The sequence below is a fragment of the Eptatretus burgeri genome, chromosome 12 (genome assembly GCF_056783735.1).
Source record: "Eptatretus burgeri isolate ZD-2024b chromosome 12, Ebu_testis_v1, whole genome shotgun sequence".
NCBI classification, from domain to species: Eukaryota; Metazoa; Chordata; class Myxini; order Myxiniformes; family Myxinidae; genus Eptatretus; species Eptatretus burgeri.
In genome coordinates this window covers 68176790-68198151 of record NC_140972.1, presented here as the reverse complement: position 1 = coordinate 68198151, position 21362 = coordinate 68176790, and the positions used below count along the sequence as shown (strand labels likewise).

At 40.2% G+C, this 21362-nt stretch overlaps 2 protein-coding genes across 5 annotated transcripts in view; one reads left to right on the top strand and one right to left on the bottom strand.

The window, feature by feature from the left end:
* Positions 1-7354, top strand: part of PSMD4 (proteasome 26S subunit ubiquitin receptor, non-ATPase 4) — a 75700-nt gene extending 68346 nt beyond the window's left edge. For both annotated transcript variants that reach the window (XM_085848414.1, XM_085848413.1), the window contains exons 9-10: positions 6665-6738; positions 6939-7354. In XM_085848414.1, the coding sequence (XP_085704540.1) occupies positions 6665-6738; positions 6939-7145 (281 nt within the window). In that variant the 3' untranslated portion in view covers positions 7146-7354. The remainder of the gene's footprint in view (positions 1-6664; positions 6739-6938) is intronic.
* Positions 7355-8766: 1412 nt separating this feature from the next.
* The window catches only part of HTR4 (5-hydroxytryptamine receptor 4), a 108854-nt gene continuing 96258 nt past the window's right edge, over positions 8767-21362 (bottom strand). For 2 of the 3 annotated variants that reach the window (XM_085848412.1, XM_085848410.1), the window contains one exon: positions 8767-14874. Coding sequence is in view for 2 of the 3 variants with exons in the window: in XM_085848410.1 (XP_085704536.1) it covers positions 14778-14874 (97 nt within the window). In the remaining variant the exon portion in view is untranslated. The remainder of the gene's footprint in view (positions 14875-21362) is intronic. The other variant, XM_085848411.1, reaches the window with a different exon arrangement.

The following is a 21362-nucleotide window of genomic DNA, read 5'->3' as shown; positions in this document are numbered from 1 at the left end:
ACATTTAACAATCGGGGTATTTATTCACAATAATGATTGGGGAACGAGGGAAGCTTGCAAGAGCAGAGTTAAACCGAATATTAATAAATGCACGTATATACAAGCAAAAAAAACACTTATACAATTTACTACTTATCTGACTGGTGTCACGAACACACACACGCACACACCCAAAATGATCAAACCAAATGGTCTTTATTGAGGCCTATCTCGGACCTGTCCGCCTCGTGCGGTCTTCAAGGACCAGGTCCTTGGGGCAGAACTGGACCTCCAACACGATCCGGACGATCCAGGCGAACGAAGTCGGCAGGGCGAAGGCTGGTGGGAGAAGACCCTTTCTGGCACCGACCACTCCGTGCACACTGCGCAAATGCTTTTAGAAATCAATCGCCCTGCGCGCAGATGTTCACACTTCTTGCCAGAACCAGAACAACCGCGTGCACTTCTTGCCAGAACCAGAACAACCACGTGCACTTCTTGCCAGAACTAGAACAACCGCGCGCACTTCTTGCCAGGACCAGAACAACGACGAACGCGCAGACCGTGCCAGACCCAGAACAACAACGAACGCGCAGACTGCGCCTATAATTATACCCCCTCTTCAGAGGGGGGGAGGGGTGCCTCCTCATGACCCTCCCTCTCTCACTGGCTGGTTTTGGTGCGCAAAATCGCTCCTCGTCTCTATCACTGGCCAAGACGGGCGGCAAGCTCCTCTATTGGCCCGGGGGCGTGGCGACGCCACGCAGATCCCCTTCCTCCCGTCGCGGGATCTGATTGGCCAGGCGACGGCCACCCCACCCGCCGCATGCCGATTGGCCGAGGGCCGCTGCGCGACCCCTCCCCGAACTCCGCCCACCATGACGTCGGCCAGATCGAGGTGAAGGAAGCGAAGTGAAGGTGAGGGTGATGCGGTGTGGTCGGCGTTGATGCTGGTGGAAAAATAAAAGAAAAACCCTAACTATCAAAATAACTCCACAGCACAGGAACATTTAATTACCCATAATAAACCAGGGATGGGACCCTAACTGGCAGCATGTACTTACCGATATAACTGATCTATAGGACCTGTATGTTGTGTGCTCATGGCTTCCAGATTCGCAACAATATTAGGGGGGTGTGCTTTCACATTGTGTAAGCATACGAACTGTGCTTCCACATTTCGGGGTTGCTCACCCGCATTTGATTTTTCATTTATTTCTATTTTTATTTACGGATGCTTTCCAACAGCTCTGATTTAAACAAAAAAAAATTATTTATTTTTTCTTGGTGTATCGGCTTCAGTGTCCTTTGGCACACAAAATGACCGTGCTTCCCCATTGTATCGGGTCACTCATCTGCATTTTCCCCCCTTTATTTTTTTTCATTTTTTTTCATTTATGGAAGGTACCGATCTTTAATATCAGTCAGTGGTTAGAAAGAGCTTTATATATTACTGTTGATATAAATATCTCTGGAATGTATTTATCTATTTATTTATACATGGTGTATATATTATATTTATATAACATATTACTTGTATATGTCTGCAGCTGTAGAGGAACCCAGATGTGGTTTCAAACAGAAAAAGGGCTTATCTTGCGTAGCTTTTCATGCTTGCTTTATGCAGCTTTCTTTGGCTGGAAGACCATGGGGTTAATTTGTATATGATCCTAGCTACCTGGGGTAATTAATCAGGTGAGAGCTGATTGTTTGGGAGAGTGGTTGAGCACCTCGGGTTTTCAGGGTTATACATTAGGTGGTTGCAGACTTGGGGTTTGGGGGGAGGGGTTTGAGGACTTGAAGTCGGAAGAGGTTTTGAAGACTTGTAGTGGCAAAGACAATTTTAAGAAAGGATGGGTAGGGGAGTTGAGGGCATGAGGTTGGGTGGGTGGGGAGTGGGGGAGTGGGGGAGAGGGTTGAAGACTTTATTTCACATTTTAATTTCCATGTATGGATATCGAATATATAAAGCTTTTTCTAACCACTGATTCACTGACTCGCTGTTATTTAAGATTGGTACCTTCCAGGTGACAGAAAACTGAAATTTTGTGTGCTGATTAGGATGTGGCAATATATCGATGTACCGGTTATATCGATATAATTTTTCGTATCGATATACCGTTATTTGAATTCGGAATATACGATTTATTACTGGTTTATATTTATCACCGAAAAAAAAATGGTTCATCACCAACAAAGCGAAGAAAGGTGTTTACAATATTTAACGACCATACATGATTTAAAAAGATTAAAAAATTTAAAACTACCATACACTCAATGTCTCGGCTAAACTTGGAACAGGAATGGTGGAACGTGTGACAAAGACGTACCAGGAAGTAAGTACAGTAGGTTTTAACTTTTAACCCTCAGCATCCGAGCTCATCAGTTCAGCCTGGTGTTAGCGCAGTGGTTAGGGCAGCGGCTTGGGATCCAAAAGGTCCTGAGTTCAAGCCCCGTTGGGCCACTGAATTAATACACCAGGGGGTTGATTCAGCCTGTCATCCTTCCGAGGTCGGCGAAGTGAGTACCAGTATACTGGGCCGGTGTATACCCCAGTTAAAATAGGTGTACCATATCCCTGTGTCGGAAGAGGCGACCATGGTTGCGTCAGGAAGGGCATCCGGTGTAACACATGTGCCAAATCATTATGCGGATCATACGGATGATCCGCTGTGGCGACCCCTAACGGGAACAGCCGAAAGAAGAAGAAGAAGAAGATCCGAGCTCATCAGCTCTGTACAAGTGATCACGTTTTTCTTTGCCCTCGTGGCTGGTTTTAAAGCAATTGCCAATTGGTCATTCATATGAATCGGGTATGCTTTAAATACCCTGTGCAGAGTCGGTGATCCGCGATGGCGATACCAGAATGGAAGCGAAGGTGCTATGAACTATGAACTAGTTCCCATTCCCAGAATAAGATACAACTTCAATTTATATGCAGAATAGACTTCCAGTTCCCACACATTGTTTAGAGGGATGGTGTGGGGGGGGGGGGGGAATGGCGTTGAGTTTGGCATGTTTCATTCCCCGAGTAATGTCCCCGATCCCCCGAGTTTCAACTCTCCAGCTTTTGTCTTTTAGTCGAACAATACCTCTTTAATACCTCTTCAATCCATCTTTCAATACCTCTTTAATCCCTCTGGTCCCATCAATCCATCTCTCAACCCTTCTTTTACTCCAGCTACCCATCAATCGCCGGCCCCTCGCTGTGTCGGAGTGGCGACCCATCCAGAATTGTGCTCAATAGCCAAGGAGACTGCTTGAGCAGCACCAACGCTCTGCACAGAGTATGGTCCCAATCTCCTCTCCTCCTCCTCCTCGCCTTTCAACTTTCAAAAAATAACTCACGAACTCCTCAGTCCTCACTATCCTGCCCTTTTTGCCTTTCAAATCCCATAATTCCCATGCGAAACGTCCCTCACCTGAATCCACCCATTCATTTTTCCATCTCAAACCATTCTCGTCTTCCTTCCACCTCCCAACCCCTCACTTCACACCATCCCCTTCAAACCCCCTGTTCACCCCCCCCCCCAACTACCACCATTCCTCCCCCACTACCACCACCATCACCATGGAATAGTAATTACCTGATTAACTCAGTTTTCTCAGTACAATAACCCCATTAACTCATTACCTGTAGGCTATAATTATACAAAGGATCTCTCAGCATCTGCAAATCATCGTGGAATTATATTAATTTATTTCTTTTCTTAAATCATTTCCTATGAAATTCCCAATAAAACCCTATCATTGGCGCTATGATTGTCGTCGTCATGTGAGATAAACAGTTGCTTCCTGCTCTTCGGGTGAAATTTTAAATAAACCCATTATACCGGACTATCAAAAATAATTAAAAATGGGTACAAAAAAAAAATAATAATCAGTTCGATACAATCGGTACAAAAAAATAATAATAATAATAATAAAAATGATACCAAACATGAACAAATCGAAGAAAGGTGTTCACAATCTTTAAATACCATACATGGACCACATGATTTAAAAAGCTCCAATGGATTTGGCTACACCTGGAACAGTGGAACGTATGATGTCAAGACGTACCATTAAGTACGTACAGTGAGTTTTAACTTTTAAGCCTCAGCTTCCGAGCTCATCAGCTCCATGCAAGCAATCGTGTTTTCCTTTTCCCTCGTGGCTGTTTTTAAAGCAATTGCCAATCGGTTATTCATATGAATCGGGTGTGCTTTAGAATCCTTGTGCCGAGTCGGTGATCCGTGATAGCGGTACAGCGTTACATGGTAGTCATACCGACGTGGCGATAGCCATGGATTCCGACCTGTGACAATTACCAATACTGATCTTGCTTTAAAACAAAATCAATTTTTGATGTATCATCAAAAAGACAAAAATAACCCCAATAATAGAATGGTTAACGTTATCCGTTATCAAAGATAGCATGCAGCTGAGGTTTCGGGGTTTATCCTTCATCGACACGAAGAAAGTTAGAGCACAAAACGTCAGCCCTTTATGATCCTTTATGATGGATAACTATCGATCTTTATCCTCATGTTTTTAATTGTCATCTTAACTGGGATTACAATACCATTTTATTTGTATTGTTTATCAAATGTTTTAATGTGTGTGATGCCTTTTGGAGCTCTCCCCTTCTTTGCATAAAGCTTCGATGCTCATTTTTCAACCTGTAACAGGAAAATTTAGCTTATTAATTACACTCCAAAACAACTTCAGATTTTGGAAATAATCACATCTAGTAGGCTTATATTCAGCAAAATACTACATCTCTAGGGTCCAAGTGAATAATCCGTTCCTCGAAAATTTTCCTCGTATTGAATCGTGGAAGAGCAGGTTGATTGAGGGAAGCGGGGGTGACAAATTGAAAATGGTAGACGGGACCAATACACAACGGAATGAGCGAAAAAGCAAAGAGGACAGAATATAGGAGAAGATCATTAAATGGTAACTTGTAATTAAGAGGAGGGTGTGACAGTGAAGAGTTGACGGATGATCCTCTTTGCTCTTTCAGGTGCATAAGGCTGCCGAGGCAATTTCATTGATTAGGGGGACGTAATCCTGGACAGGTCACAATTCCGACAAAGGATGCGCGATTGGCTCACTTTTCCCAGCAAGCTGGTACTCATTTTCCCGAACTCGGAAAGATGACAGACTGAGTCAACACGCCCGGTGTTATTTTGGCATGACGATTGCTTGAACTAGGACTTTTGAGATCTTAGGCCAACCACCTCCACGGTTAAGCTACCGGCAAGCTTATAGAGGCTTAATAGGGGTAGAAAATAATCGAGTCGGGCTGGAAGATGGCATGGGATGGTGCTTCATTGCCAAATTATAGCATTCAAGGAAAATGTGGGATTGAACCAACTCGGGAAGGTAGTTGCCCTGTTTCTGTAATGCCGGTCAATTTTTGCATTTTCTTTTTCTTTTTTTCATGTCTTATTCCAAAACGTCTCATTAATATGTTGATGAAACAAATTTTGATTTTTAAATTAGATTATGCTTTAAAAAGTACCAAAAGTGTTGGCGTGATTAAAAGTAATTTTACGTTCAGAAATGGCTGAGAATGCAGGAGAGAACCTCAAGGAACCTCCATGATCTGAGGCCCACCCCAGGCCTCCAGACTCCTGGCATATAGTGGAAGGACCCAAGACTGGCAATACAGTATTTCATTTAGACCTGCAACTGAAAATACGAAAAACATTACTGAGTAATCCTGGATTCTGATGCACGATTTGTCCAGGAGTAGTCCTGGCTGATGATTAAGTCACTTCAAGTTTAAATTTTGATAGATTTGTGCAAACTCCATTCATCTGTAGCTGTGTATCATTTGAGAAGTATTGGCTCTTTAATTTGCACACCCCATCTCCCTTAAGAACCAAGTGTTCTAAATTGATCCTGAAACCCCCATCACTCCACACATGTTGCCTGTCTGGGTAACTTCTGCAGTGTGTGTGTGTGTGTGTGTGTGTGTGTGTGTGTGTGTGTGTGTGTGTGTATATATATATATATATATATATATATATATATATATATATATATGTATATATGTATATATATGTATATATATATATATATATATATATATATATATATATATATATATATATATATGTATATATATATGTATATATATGTATATATATATATATATGTATATATATATATATGTATATATATATGTATATATATATATATATATATATATATATATATATATATATATATATATATATATATATATATATATATATATATTTATATCTTGAGCAACCATGCCAATGTTACAGGATAAGACAAGAACTTAATAAAAAATTCTCAAAGTGCCAGCACACATTGGCCTACTCTTGCGAAAGACCGTGTGATTATTAGCATCCATCAGAAGATTGAAGCAGACTGGATACCCAGCTTTGTGTCCTTCTGCTGTGAGGTGCGCTTGTTGATAGTACGCCCTGCATGTGAAACACCATAAACGTAGTTTGCATTGAGTTTGCAAATCGATCCCAGATTAGACAACTCAAAGGTGAGTATACTACCTCAACACTGTAGTCATCCATGAACCTGTTCACAAAGTTCAGTTCAACTCGTGTCTGGTATTTGCTTATTTTATCATCAAACCTTTCACTTTTTATGACAAATTCATTCAAATTGATGTGCATACACGTTGCTTTTATGCTGGTGCTGCTTCTTTCAGGAGAATTCAGTCGTCAGGCCACAGCAACTGATGCAGAGGGCACTGCGATGGACACGTATGAAGCACCTTCAAAGGTAAATTGGGACTCATTTCGTAGTGAAGTGGTATGAACGTAAGCTTTTGCAAACTGAAAAAAGTTCAATAAACCAATCACTTGGCTCTATCAAAACGTGCACATTCCAACTTTTTTGAGTTATCATGCCGTTGGGCTGGTTTCAAGCTTGGTTGATGCAACAGTTGGTGAAGAATGTCTGTGTCTTTTCCTCTTGTTCAGGCAGATGAGGAAGATGACTATGACGTGATGCAGGATCCAGAGTTCCTGCAGAGCGTGCTTGAGAACTTGCCAGGTGTGGACCCCACAAACGAGGCGATTCGCAATGCAATGGGATCTCTAGCATCTCAAGGCCGAGGACAAGGCCAAGATGGACGGCAGGACAAGGACAAGGACAAGGAGAAAGACAAAGATGGCGGAAAGAAATGAGACAACTGCATTGGCTGTTCTTTCCCTGAAAACAATTGGCTTTGCCAGATTTGTTGGTTGTTCGTTGCATGAATTGGCAAGATCATTTTTTAATGGCCTTTTGTTAGGGGGTTTTTTTTTTGGGGGGTTTTTTTTCAAGTGTACTTAAAGTTATTTGTTTTTGAAATTTTTTTCCCTCCAAAGTGTGGAATAAACGATGGAAAATGGTACATTTTTGAACATTGTATAATTTTTATTTTTAGCTCTGGCTTTGAATGGATATTCTTTTGATTTGATGTACCAGACACTTTACAGACCATTGGTGCTGCCAAAGCAGTTTCTTGGCGAGGGTTATACTGGGTAGTTTACCATTGCCTTCTCAGCGTTGTTTGTCCGTGTGCTATCCATTTAAATGCTGGGTGTCAAGCAAATAAGCAGTTCGTACCATCTTTGGTATGACTCGGCCAACGTGAGAACTGTCAACTTCCAAGACCATTACACCACCGAGTCTGGTTTGAATGGATATAGAGGTGTGTAAAGGTCATGCCAATTAATGCTGGAATAGAGAAAGAAAATGAGCAATGATGGTGACTCAAAATAGTCTTATCAAGAAGATGAGGGAAAGCACTCTTTTTTTTGACATTATCTTCACGCTTTGTTCTGTAGCAAATGTCCAGCAATCAATTGGAATTCTCTGAATGCTTTTGAATCAAATTGCTGCAACTGAAAGTGGCATTGTGTGGAGTTGGTAAATGATGGGGCCTGAGATGTGACTGGCTGTGGATAGTATTACGGAACAGAAGGAATAGCACAAACAGCCTTATTTAATCAAAAGTTGATTTCCTGAAACAATGCAGTTAACATAATTTCTGTTTGGCTTTACAACTTTGACTTTCAGGGCTGTGCTGGTACCAACAGTGTGATTGAATGCTGATTGCTCTGAGATGCAACACCTCCTGCAGGTTTGCATTATATTGCAATTTCTTTTGAATAAATTTGGCTTTCTGTGATGGAACCAAAACCAATACAGGGCATAGCCCATAGGGATGTTTGTTACAAACAGCTCTTCTATAAATATAGCATGCTTCTGGATATGAAATCCGAGTATGAAATTTTGGCCTTCCCAGCAGTCACCACGATGACTATCTGCAGCCATGATGTCATCTTGAATCTATTGGCTGGAAATTCTGCAAGTTATATTGCAGGTTTTTTTGGATACATGATCGAGGCTCATGGAAGAGCGAGAGAAGAATGGAAGGGAACAAAATGGAGGTATTGCCAAACATGATTCAGTGCTTATGACAGGGGCAGTCAATAAATGTAATATTAACCACTACATCTGTGTACAAACAAGAAGGTTGATGGAGGTGATGTAAACATTGTCAAGTGGCGTTTACAATACCCACAACTCAGAGAATCAACATCTCAAGATATTTATTTGATTTCACCCATCACTTGAGGTACCGATGCATTTCAAATAGGGTTATTCATAAATCGACGGAGGTTACGACCACCCACAGGTCACATTCAGATAATCACACCCAAGGTGGGCAGTCACCACATCCTGACTCGTGTAGCCAGTTGCGGCCAGGATTCTGAGCAGTTGGAGTAAACAAGCCGAAACATGACTCATGCGACAATGTTGCGAATAGAAAACTAACTCTTTATTTACAATTTGCACACTTCAACCAAAATACCTAGTTACCTAAACCTACCATTGATGAAACAAGTACACAGAAGCAACAGTTCACCAAAACATGTCAGCATAAATCTCTGCATTCTGAAGCTAAAGCAGTCACAGTATGTGGGTACGATGAGATGTTGCTCAAGCAAGTGATGATTGACTTGATGGTGCAGTGAGCACTGAACAGAAGAGGCAGTTGTAACACCTTTTTAACAAAGGCAATTGCAAAGCAGAGAAAGCTGTAGTAGAAGTAGATGCAAGTTCTGTGTCAATCAGTGAGGTGCTGTATTTAGCATCTTGGTCAAGCATACCCGTTTGGATTTATAATGTCGGTCTTGCGTAGAGAACACTTCAATCTTACTGCTGGAGGTCACCAATGCAATGAACAGCCCGACAGGAGGTCTCAAGCGTTGTGGAGAAAGAGCATCCCAGCCAAGGATGCTCCATGTAGATACATTGAGCTCCACTGAGACCGAGCCTGTTATTCGCCGACATGACTCTCTCCCCTCTCTGATCTGCTTCCTCTTTCTGTCGCCATCCTCTCCTTGATCTAGGTTTCGTTCACACATTTTATATCTGTGTGCCTCGTCTCTCAAGAGCCAATTGTTTGGCTGCCCATGTCTCCAAGGCTATGACTTGTTCAGGCATTGCTTCACCTGCCTGGGCAAAATCTCTGCCCTGCCACTCAGTCATGCCATTGTTCAACAATCAACAATCACACATGATGAGTTTCTATTTTTGTTCCATTTTTACTATTATTATCAGCATACTGTACTTCACCTTTTACTCTTTACTTAACTAACATTGCAAATGCAGTACAAAACGATTCGATGACAAAACAATCATTAAACGTACTAAATTCCAAGTCCCATAATGGCAATAATTACATCGGCAACCATTCCACTCGATCAAATAAAAACGTCACAATAGAATACAGAAATTCTCATTTTCAGAACACTATGATGCCCTTATCTTTGTTGGAGATAACCTATCCCACTTCCCCCATTTCCTTCTTCATGTTCGATGGTTACTTCAATTGCCATCATCCCAACTGGCTGCAATTTGGAATATGAACCAGCGGCTGTGACACAGCAGCTGAATCGATTGTTTGTTTGTTTTCAAAACAAAGCAGTTCTAACTTTGTCAACATTTCCATTTTCAAAACTGTCAACATATTTCACTCAGGTTCTCAACACTCTCAGCTGCGCCGTCCTCCCAGATTCCTCTGCTTTTTAGCCAATCCTTTTTCAATGTTGTCCTTTCTTTCACGATGAAAACTGATAAATGTCCCCTAAAGTCATTAATAGAGCGATCCACATAACTAGTGTTCCACCAGCCTTCTACCAATAGTATGCTGGGTGATAGAGCCCTCTAACTACTAACTTTTTTTTCCCCCTTTAACTCGTAGGTTTATATCCATCAATTTGTTTCCCATCCTCGTCACTCAACATGCGACGCGCTTTTGCTAATCTAATGGATGGACACCCTGAAACTTAAGCAGGAAGTAAGTCAGGGTAATTGTATTACATCTATCTCTGACCTTCATTACAACTTCGAGTCTTGCCCAGCTCCTAAACTTTCTGTTATGGCATTCAGGGTCATCTTCATACTTTGCTGGCCAATGTTTCTCCACTCATGCAAGCAATGTGCTTCATTGGATGATGTTTCTCTCTTTCCCTCCTATTTAGCTGCCTTTTTATAAGTGACGAATTCACTCTCTTCTCTTTTCTCTCCTCTCTTTCTTTGTCTATGTGTGTGTGTGTGTGTTTATATCTCTCTCTCTCTCTCTCTCTCTCTCTCTCTCTCTCTCTCTCTCTCTCTCTCTCTCTCTCTCTCTCTCTCTCTCTCTCTCTCTCTCTCTCTCTCTCTCTCTCTCTCTCTCTCTCTCTCTCTCTCTCTCTCTCTCTCTCTCTCTCTCTCTCTCTCTCTCTCTCTCTCTCTCTCTCTCTCTCTCTCTCTCTCTCTCTCTCTCTCTCTCTCTCTCCTCCACCCCCCCCCTTCCCCACTCAAAAATCCATAATTCCACACCACTGATTATTACTATTCAGATCATTGACTCACCCTTGAAACAGGAGGGAATGCAGTTGCCTTGATCTGCAAACTTGGACAAGATCCAAAAAGTCACAAAAGTGGAACAAAACTTTTAATCCTGGTAAGTCAAATAAATCTTCACCCATCTCAGAAAGAATGGTTCATATCGTCCTCTGATCACCTTCTATATCCATATGCTGGTGGGAACGTTCTCTCAAACTCCATGTTCTAACCATCAGTCATAACTAAGCATGGGTTAAGCGTATCTCCAAGCTGGCCACAAGTATTTAACACACATCAAATTGAATGAACACATCTTCTAAACATGATCACAATGGCTGGCCTGTTTGCTCTTTACGATACATTTATTGACTGCAGTGTGAGATCAATAGCTGATGTTATTGTTTGCGTTTCACATCAAGCACCACGCTGCAAGTGCGTTCAGATTCCACAATACATTGTGCAGTCATTTGAGGTAATACAATGACTTAAACAGGTTGTTAGATCTTTATCCATTTTCTTCTGCTATTTGCAGAAGAATTATCACTTTAATAGCAATGATTGTCATCAAGGTAAGAAGTTATTTGCACACTTTTGAACTGTATCAATCACTTAACACGGTTAATATGGAGAAAACTTGGCAGGTTAGGGTGTTTTATTTATGTATTTTTGAAGTACATGATCTTGGTATCCACAGCTTTGTTTGTATTGTGTTGATTATTGATTTTTTTTATTGATTTTTTTATTTTGAAGATTGATGACAATTAATTGGTTCATTTTAGCTCTTTTGTTGGGTTGAATTTGAAACGGAAAAGAACATTCGTGCTTTGGTAATCCCGCACGGAAAACATGAATGTGCATCAATTTTGTTTTGGACTTGTAACTGGTAGGATGGACTTCTGCAGCTGTGAACATACAATCACAGGAGAATGTTGTACTTCCATGACAGTCAATATCATCTATGCTTTCATTTTAGCTTGAAAGCACGGGTGATATTGTTTCTCAAGATGACACAAGTTGAGCAAGGATAGTGTCGAGCACCTTCACAACACATATCTTCTTCTTCTTCTTTTGTTTGCAGCACAAGCCTGTGAATAGCATCATTGTCTGGGGGTGCAGTTGCACTGCTGATGAAGCACCCCCTGTAGGTGAGCACAGGAATTTGGCCATGAATAGCTTGCCTGCAGCTCTTAACAGTAATATCAATATAGTAACATTCCCATAAATGTTTCCCGACCTTGTTAGGTCCAGGAAGGACATGTTAAGTCAATGGTTTGTTGGTTGTAGCCACAAGTCAACTATCAGGTTTGTGAACCTCCAAGAGGAGTGAGATATATTTCTGAGAAGGCACTCAAATGGAGCATGTTGTGATGTAGCGACTTTGGGTGTTAGATTCTTGGTAAACTTTTATATTTAAAAACATTGGGATTGGTTATTATGTAAAAGCCTGGTGTTGGCTTAACTGTTAAGGTGGCTGGCTTAAGATCTGAGGATCTTAATTTTGAGCCCCTGTTGCTGTTGAATTAACACCAGGTGGGGCTGACTCAGCCTGTCATCCTTCCGAGGTCAGTGAAATGAGTACCAGTGTACTGGTAATAGAAGGCACTGCTTCAGCAGCACAGCTGCGCCCCCATAAAATGATGCAACCAGCAGCCACAGACTGCATACGATACCTATTTATTATATATAGTACTATGAGAAATAAGGTTCGTTTCCAAATTATATTGATATTTACAGATTTTTGAGAAAATGTAATGTGTAATAACAATCCTCCTACTGTTAATTTGCAATTTGACATTGGCTTTGACCCCAATACAAATTTTTATTACGGACCCTGGGCATCAAAAAGCTATATATATATATATATATATCAAATAAACCGTTTCAAACAGAGCACCTCACCCCTATTAGAGCAATTCAATTACATCGGATGTAATAAATGTGAATTGTTTCTCCCTGCTTGCCAGATCGATTACAGAAGACGCCTTTTGCATTTTTGCCACCTTCATCCCCATTCCGTTTAAAATCCCACGTGGACACGGGCAACTTGCTCGTATAAATAAATCGACATTTTACTTGTGAGTATTCATCCTTATTTGTGATTAGCATAACTTGTATTTGTACATTCTGTACAAAGCTTGGCATGTATTATATGATATCATAGATAATTCTCCTATAATGCTGCATTTGCCAGATCGCCTAAACATTTAATTTGGCACATTTGAATTGAAGAAATCATTTTTGGAGTTTGGCTGCTCATTTTAACATAGTGTAGTTGAGCATAGTATATAAAGTAACATTCTCATTCGTTTTACATGCTGTCCTTTTGAACATATGTTTTTGCTTTTCTTTCCAGATCAAAGCTCTTCTATTAGTTTCTGTTCAATCAGAACTACATTTGTTATTTCATCCACTATTCTTAAAGATTAAAAAAAAACTCTATAAGATGTACAAATCGAAATATAGTAGCACCAAAAATTATGGTGAGCATGCTTGTGTTATTTCCAGTTGAGGGTTAGTCCTATTAAAAGCTGAAACCGTCCACAAAAATTATTCTAAATTAAAAAAAAAAAACAAGCTGTGGATACCAATAAAGAAAACATCCATATTCAACTTCATATGTACATGTGAATATGATGAATAAGTTACTCGTTGATATTGGAAAATAAACTTTTAAAATGTGTACAAAAACAGTGCTTCTTGTGACTTTGTGCTCTCTAACTTTTCAGCAGGTGGAGCTGATGCCTTATTATTTTCTTGGGGTTGCAGTACCACCTTGAAGTGTACTAAGCAATTAACCCTGTACTTTATTAAACAAATACAAAATTAAAGTGCACAACATATTTTTTTGAAATACTCTTTTTAAAGTTTGTTTGATTAAATTATACTCTTTTATCTTCATTGGTATATTTACAGTGCAAATATCTTGTTTTCATCTATTTTGATCAATATTTGCTCGTACGTTTCACCAAGGAATAATCTTGCTTTTGCATTGTTGGATTGATCCAATATTGTTTCCCGACATGAAAGAAACTTCACTTCACAAACAATATTGTTTCCCTACATGAAAGAAACTTCACTTCACAAACAATATTGTTTCCCTACATGAAAGAAACTTCACTTCACAAACAATATTGTTTCCCTACATGAAAGAACTCTTCACCTCGTTTTCAGTTATTTTTGTTTGTATATTTTTTTAAACATTTTCCATCATCTATTCAGTTCACCAAACTATTTGGCCTTGCATTAAAAAAAAACCTTATGAATGTCAATTCTCTCGAGGTGGGAGCTAAACTTTATGTGCCCAAATTATTGTGCCTTTTCACTAACTTTTTTATTCTATTTCACTGACTCTTCAGCTGCACAAGAGCTTTGATATGCAATAAATAAAAAAAACACTCACGAGATCCAAATTACATTGAAAAGTTTAAATATATTGTCCAAATATATAATTTAAATATATACCGACCTCATATTGGTTCACCAAGAGCATAAATACTCTTATTTTGCAAATAGTATTATCTTTGAGATGTTCAAATGGCTCTAATGCTGTACAACATAATTTGTCATCAATAATAATTGCTTTAGTGACATGTATATCCTTTCACCAACATACAAACGTAATTGGCTCTTATTTCCAAAAATAAACGTTTATTTAGTTTATTATCTTTCATGGAAACATTAACATTTTAAGCAGTATAATCAATAGAAAAATGTCTCTGTTTATTTGCTCACTGCTGTAGAAATGCAAAATGTCATATCCCTAGAGATGTAATAATCCAATTTTTTGCTCATCTTTTACAGTAAGCAAAATAGTATATTACATGAACCTGATATGGTTGCAGATTTGCGAGATCTCAAAGTTGCGAGCGCAACAATTCATGCCAAACAATGTTGCCTGAACCTGGGAAGTCGACGTAATAGACAGTTGGCTTCAATCAGACAGGCAGTGTTTCTGAGACTATGTCGGCCTCGCATCTTCTTGTTTCACTTGGGCAATCCTCACTGTATCTGTGTCCCCTCAGCATGGAGTACCTGCCAGAAATTGGATAGAACACTGTTAAAACACTTTCTCATGGTGAATGAAGCCTACATAAGCAGTAAAAATGTAAACAAATGCATGCACCTTTACATAAAATCAGACTAACTTTTCTGGACGAACCAAACATGAACACAAACTGTTTCAATCGCAGTCCTATCCTTTCAAATAGTACTGTAACAGCCATCTTTTAACATAAAAAAAAAATTAACAATAAAAACTTAGGTGAACTCTTTCCTGTGAGTTTTCTTTTTCTTTGCGACAAAGGTTGTGATTCTTTAATAAAGGTTTGCACAAGTATTACTGCCTGTAAAAGGATGAAGTAAATTTTGAAATTGAGATGACAGATGAATGAGAAACGACAAAATTTCATACGCTATTTACAGCTGACGAAGTTGCTGTGGAGGCATTCTTTTTTTGAATTGTCTGTCCGTCCCTCCGTGATAGGTTTTCTCTGTTTTCTCTGCAACTGCTTATCTGATTGACACAAAATTTTCACCATCGATGTGACTACTTATGTAGAATCTTCTAATGATAATTATGGTGTTGTGGGTCATGTGGTGTGGCAATGTTGTTGGAAAAAAGTAAAAACCTTGGACTACTGTATTTCCGAAACTGCTCCATCGAAAAAAAATTGAAACTTGGCACATATTACGTCCTCCCCATGGGAAAAAAGTGTTTTTTTTTTGATGATGTCATAGATGGCTTAATTATGACGTCATAATTGCATACGTTGAATGCTTTGATCAGTATGAAAAAGTTTTGATGGTCATCTAGAGCTAAATTGTATGGAGGGGGAAAAATAGATGATGTCATCCGTCAAGTGATTCAATCGCCATTTTGTTTTTAACATACAAATCTTTAAAAAGCTTCTTCTCTGAAATGGCTAAACAGATCGAGGCAAAACTGTACAGGTATGATCGTCTATCCATGAGAAACAAAACATTCTCTATGACATCATAGGAAACACGGTTTGGCAGCTATGATTTTTTGAAGAATAAACCTTTAAAAATGTTTGGCTTGATAGATCGATGGGAAACTTCACCCACATGTTCCTAAAGCATTAAGGATACCAGAGCGTCATGAGTAATTAATAGGTCACATGATCTGGCAGCCATATTGGATTGAATGAAAATGTTTTAAAAAATTATTTCTTTTGAACGGCTTCATTAATCGACATGAAATATCACAATTATGATCAAGTGGTCATGGGTAATATTTGTTTTGAATTTCAAACTCATTGGACACATGATCTGGAAGCCAGAATTATTTCATATTTTTAATCTGGTTTCAAAGATTTAAATCAAACTTGGTACAAGTATGTATAATGATGTAATAATGTGGGTGAAGGCATATCTGGTGACGTCACGACATCAAAGAGTTTCCTTCTCGTTTTTAATTCACTCAAACTTTAAACATTTAGATCTGAATACACTGAACATTTAATTCAGTTTACATTGCATTTTAATTAAAGTCAGGAAGCAATAGCTGAAATTTTGTCGCTCAATAATGGTATCTGAGAAATAAATTGTTTTTTTGCGGATAAATATTCTTCCATTGGTAAATATAACTTAGTTTCATGTTACAAAACTATTAAAATAAATACAAGCTGTATGAATGTGCATTTCAGAACAAACAAGTCATTATAAACCACATCCCATTAAAGATCTACATATCGGAACAATGGAGGGCATTTGGTCCACATTGTTTGTATTTAGCAAATGGTTCATCATATGACAGACTATAAACATGGTGTTTAAACAGAGGGACAATGTTCGCATCAAATTGCCTTTTATAATCCCATATTTCCTGATATGCTTGCTAAATATTAGTATTGTCAAAGGAGTGCAAGTACCTTTTGAATAGTGAATGGCACAGATGTGGATGTATCGAGATGAATTCCTGATGTCATCGGCAAAGAAGACATGTTTTGGCTTGGAAATTTTTTTAAATTGTAAAAACATTTTGACCACGTTCTATTTTTGTTTTTTATTTTTTGTATACAATGTCGAGGCTTGCATGAGAGCAAACACAGAACGTACAACAAGGGAAGCAGGAGATAAGAGGGGTGGGAGAGAGAGAAGGAAAAAACAGGGGAACAGAGACATTAGGCTATCTGTGGAAGGAAGAGGGATGGGGCAGGGAATACATGGTAAACAAGATGGACATTACAGGGACTTTCAGGAAAGAAAGCAGGGCATTTGAAGGAGGTGGGTTTGGGATGGATTAATGGGGGTAGAAAATATCGTGGTTTTGGATGGAGGAAGATAGGTGGTGGTGAAAAGCTGTTTAGAAGGCCTGGAGGGAAGAGTGGGATTGAAGTGAGTGTGGAAGTTTGTTCCAAAGGTGGGGAAAAAAAAGAGGAATGAAAGAGTGAATGTGAATAGTGATTCGTGATTTTGGTAGTTTTACCAGAATGGGGTTTCTGGCGGATCTTGAGTGTCCTGCCGAAATATGGAGGAGACATATCGCAGACAGAGCAGGGGGCGAGGCCAGAGAGGAGATTGTATAAAACAGAAAGACCACCGACCTGCCTGCAGTAAGAGTGAGAGACCCATAGACTCAGCCCAATCACAGGAGATACCAATGATCCAAAATGCCTTGGTTTCCACAGTGTGAAGCCGAGAAAGGTGAGAAGCGGGAGCACCAACCCAAAAGAAAGAGCAGTACTCATTCAGGCAGCGGACGAAAGCTTTGTTTGTGGTCAGGAGCTCAGGTGTACCAAGGAAGGAGTTTGCACGACGGAGGATGCCCAGTCAGCCACTGGCTTTGGAGGCCAGCTTGGAAATGTGGCTTTCCCAGGAACGATCATGGCAGATCGTGAGACCCAGAAGCTTGACAGAAAGTACTTCTTCTGGAAGATTGTAAAGAAAGTAGATGGAGGGGGGGTTCCAGATGGTCCTTTCAGAGAGACATCGTGAGATTTGTCAGGATTGAAAGAGATGTTCCATGACTTGAACCAGTTTGTGATTTTACCCAGATCTGCAGAGAGCGAAAAAGCTGCTGCTTGCCGGTCTGAGGGATAACAGATGGTATGGCAGAGTGTGGAGTCATCAGCAAAGAGATGAAGAGGATTTTCCAGAGAGTCAGAGAGATCATTGATGAAAACCAGAAGTAGAACAGGGCCCAGGCCGCTGCCTTGAGGAACTCCAGCCTGGACAGGAAGAGAAGCTGAAGAAACTCCATGTAGGGCCACACGTTGACTGCAACAGGAGAGGATGTCTGTGAGCCATGAGCGGAGATGGACTTGGATACCATAGGAAGAGAGTTTGGTGAGCAGGACAGGGTGCCAGACCGTGTCAAAAGCACGCGATATGTCAAGGGATACGACTCGGATTTCATGTCCGGCATTGAGGACCTCCCAAAAGCCAAGGAGACTGCTGAGGCAGCACCAACGCTCTGCACAGAGTATGGTCCCAATGGACGGACGGATTGAAGACCTTCATCCATTGTTGGGAGAGGAGAAGCATCATATCCAGGGTAGAGTGACCTGGTCTGAATCCAAATTTATGATGAGAAATCAAGCGATTGGAGAAGAGAAAGGATTTAATGTCTGAAGCATCGATGGATTTCACAACCTTGTTGATGATTGGGAGAAGGCTGATTGGTCTGTAGTTGCAGGGATCTGTTTTTGCACCTTTTTTTGCAGAGCGTAATGTTTGCTGATTTCCAAGCAGATGGCAGATAACAATGATCAAATGAGAACGTGAATAGAACAGAGAGAGGGTGAGCGAGAGCAGAGGAGCAGGCTTTTAGGACACGTGGTCTGATGCTGTCTTGACCGGTTGCAGAATCTGAATCAAGGTTTGACAGCAAGCTCTCCACCTTGTCAGGAGAAAAGGACACAGAGTCCAGGGACAGTCGGGTGTGACTGGTCAAGGTGGGTCCAGAAAGTGATGGGTTTGTGGCACAAGATTTAGAAGCAAACACAGAGTTTAGGCATTCAGCCTTTTCATGTGCAGTGTCAGCTGTGCGGACATTTGAGGTAAAGGAGAGGATGGAGGGGGAGAATACACCAGAAACAGACTTAACTAGGCACCACCATGACTTGGAGGAGGGAGAGAGGTTTGAGAGTTCAGACTTGAGATTGGAAAGATGTTGTTTTCTGGCTCTCCTGAGGGTAGATACACACTTGTTCTGAGCTTTATAGAAGGAACTGAGATTACCCTCAGTTGGATTTGCCTTCCATGAGGTGAAGGAAAGTTGTTTCAGGACAACTGCCTCGCCACAAGCTTCAGTGAACCAAGGGCGGGAGGAAGGGTAGGACAACTGAAGAGGAGAGGGGATAAATCTGTGCATGGGGGAGAGCAAGTTTCTTTGAAAGAATTCCCAGGACGAGTTGATGTTGGAGAAAGTAGAGATGGGAGACCAGTCTGTAAGCTTGATGGCTGCTTGGAGACCCTGCCAGTCGGCCTGAGTGAAATGCCCGAGTCGACGGTTCCGAGGTGGTTCTCTGATTACAGCATTTCGGTGCATCACACCCGTCCTGCAATGTAAATGTAGTGCTCGTTTTAGTCGTTTCTTGAGCATTAAGATTATCTGAACTTAATGTGAATGTGTTGGCTGAGACTTTGAAGAAGCAAAAATAATGCACAATTATTTACCTCCTCGTTCACCACCCCCCCTCCCCCCCACCAAAAAACCACAATGTCCCTCAATTTTCGAATTCTTCAAAATATTTGCTGCATTGTGATTTTGAACATAAACCGTGGCGTTTTCTTTTTTTCTCCACAAAATCAAAGCTCATGGAAGAAAGAAGAGCAAGATGATGGGGGTAAGAAGGTAATGAACTGACAATGGGAAAATAGTTGGATACAATAAGCAAGGGAATGAACAATCAAAAAAATAGTTGCTTTTCAATTAATAAATATTTTTTAAAAAAAGAAAAGAATTGCCTTCAATTTTCAGAAGAAAGAGAAAACTGTTCCAAGAAACTAAGGCTGGATAATCGTTATCATGCGTTTCAAATAATATTTTGAAACAAAAGCTATACAATTGTTTGTTTGTTTTTAATGTTGTGAGGTTCACAGAGGTGCTTGTACTGGTATGACGTAGTACAAGGATATACGAGGACAAACAAGGAACTTGTACACAGGAGGAGGTCTTTTGGCCCATCATGCCTGTGCGATATCAACACTACATTCTTTTAATCTATCATTTCATCCAGCGAAGGGGAGGGTAGGTGGGGAGGAGATCTAGGTGATATTTACCTTTTAATTTAAATGTTACGTTGGGGGGGGGTGTGGGTGGATAGCGATAAAGCTAAAAAAATGTAGATAAAATGTGAATAAGTTAGATTAACAGAGAAAATCAGATGATTCTCAGTTGCATTAGTATTCAAACCCTTTAACTAATTAACCACAAATCACTTCAGGATCAAATTATTTGTTTGAAAGGTTACAAAGTAAGTGTAATTGGTTTCACCAGTTTGTAATCAGTGGTTTAACTTAAAAACTAAACTTCTCCATTTATCTAAGGAGTTTGAAGGTGAAACTTACTTGCTCAACAACAAGGCAAACATGAAGACCAAGGAGCTTTCTTAAGAAGTCAAACATGAAGTGATGGAGTAGCACCATTCAGGAGAGGGTTATAAATAAGGTTATAAGCAGATTTCAAAGTTGCTCATTACCTCCATCACCGAAGGTGGATGGAAGTTATGTTTTTCACCCCTGTCTGTCTGTCTTTCTGTTTGTGAACAGGATATCCTAAAAGTTGTGGAGGGATTCAGACGATATTTGTTGGAGACCTTGGGTATGTAATAAGGAAGAATTGTTTCGATTTTGATGAAAATCCGAATCCGGATCCAGATATGAATTTTTTTTTAAAGTGATTCTTCACCATTGAATGATAGGGCTAAAACGATATATAGTATAATATCTCAAGTTGCTGAAGGATTTAGACGAAACTTGGTGGATCAGTTGGTTGGGTGACAACAACAAGCCAATTAAATTTTAATTCAGGTGCGAATCAAAATCCAGCCTATCAGTGGGATACAGAACGTAAACGAATCAGTTTGGCGGGGTATGCACTCTACCGAGTGCCCCTCTAGTTATCACTTTGAGTACGGTGAAATCCATCATTAAGAAGTGGAAAACATATCGTACCACCCAGACTCCACCCAGTTAGGATCATCCATCAAAACTCAGCGGCCAGGCAAGCAGGAAACTTGGGATGCCACTGTAAGTCCAACAATGACTTTGAAGGATCTGCAGGGCTTTATGTCTGAGATGGGGGTCAGAGTTCATCAATCAACAATATCCCATTCCCTTCACAAAGCTGTCCTCTATGGACAGGTGACAAGAAAGAAGCCATTCCTGAAAAAGACGCATCTAAAAGCTCGTATGGAGTTTGTGAAAAAAGCATCTTAACGACATTGCAGGAATGTGGAGAAAAATTTTGTGGTCAGGCGAGTCAAAAATTGAGCTTTTTGGTCTAAATTCAAAGCGTTACGTTTGGTGCACGCCGAACACTGCGCATCACCCAG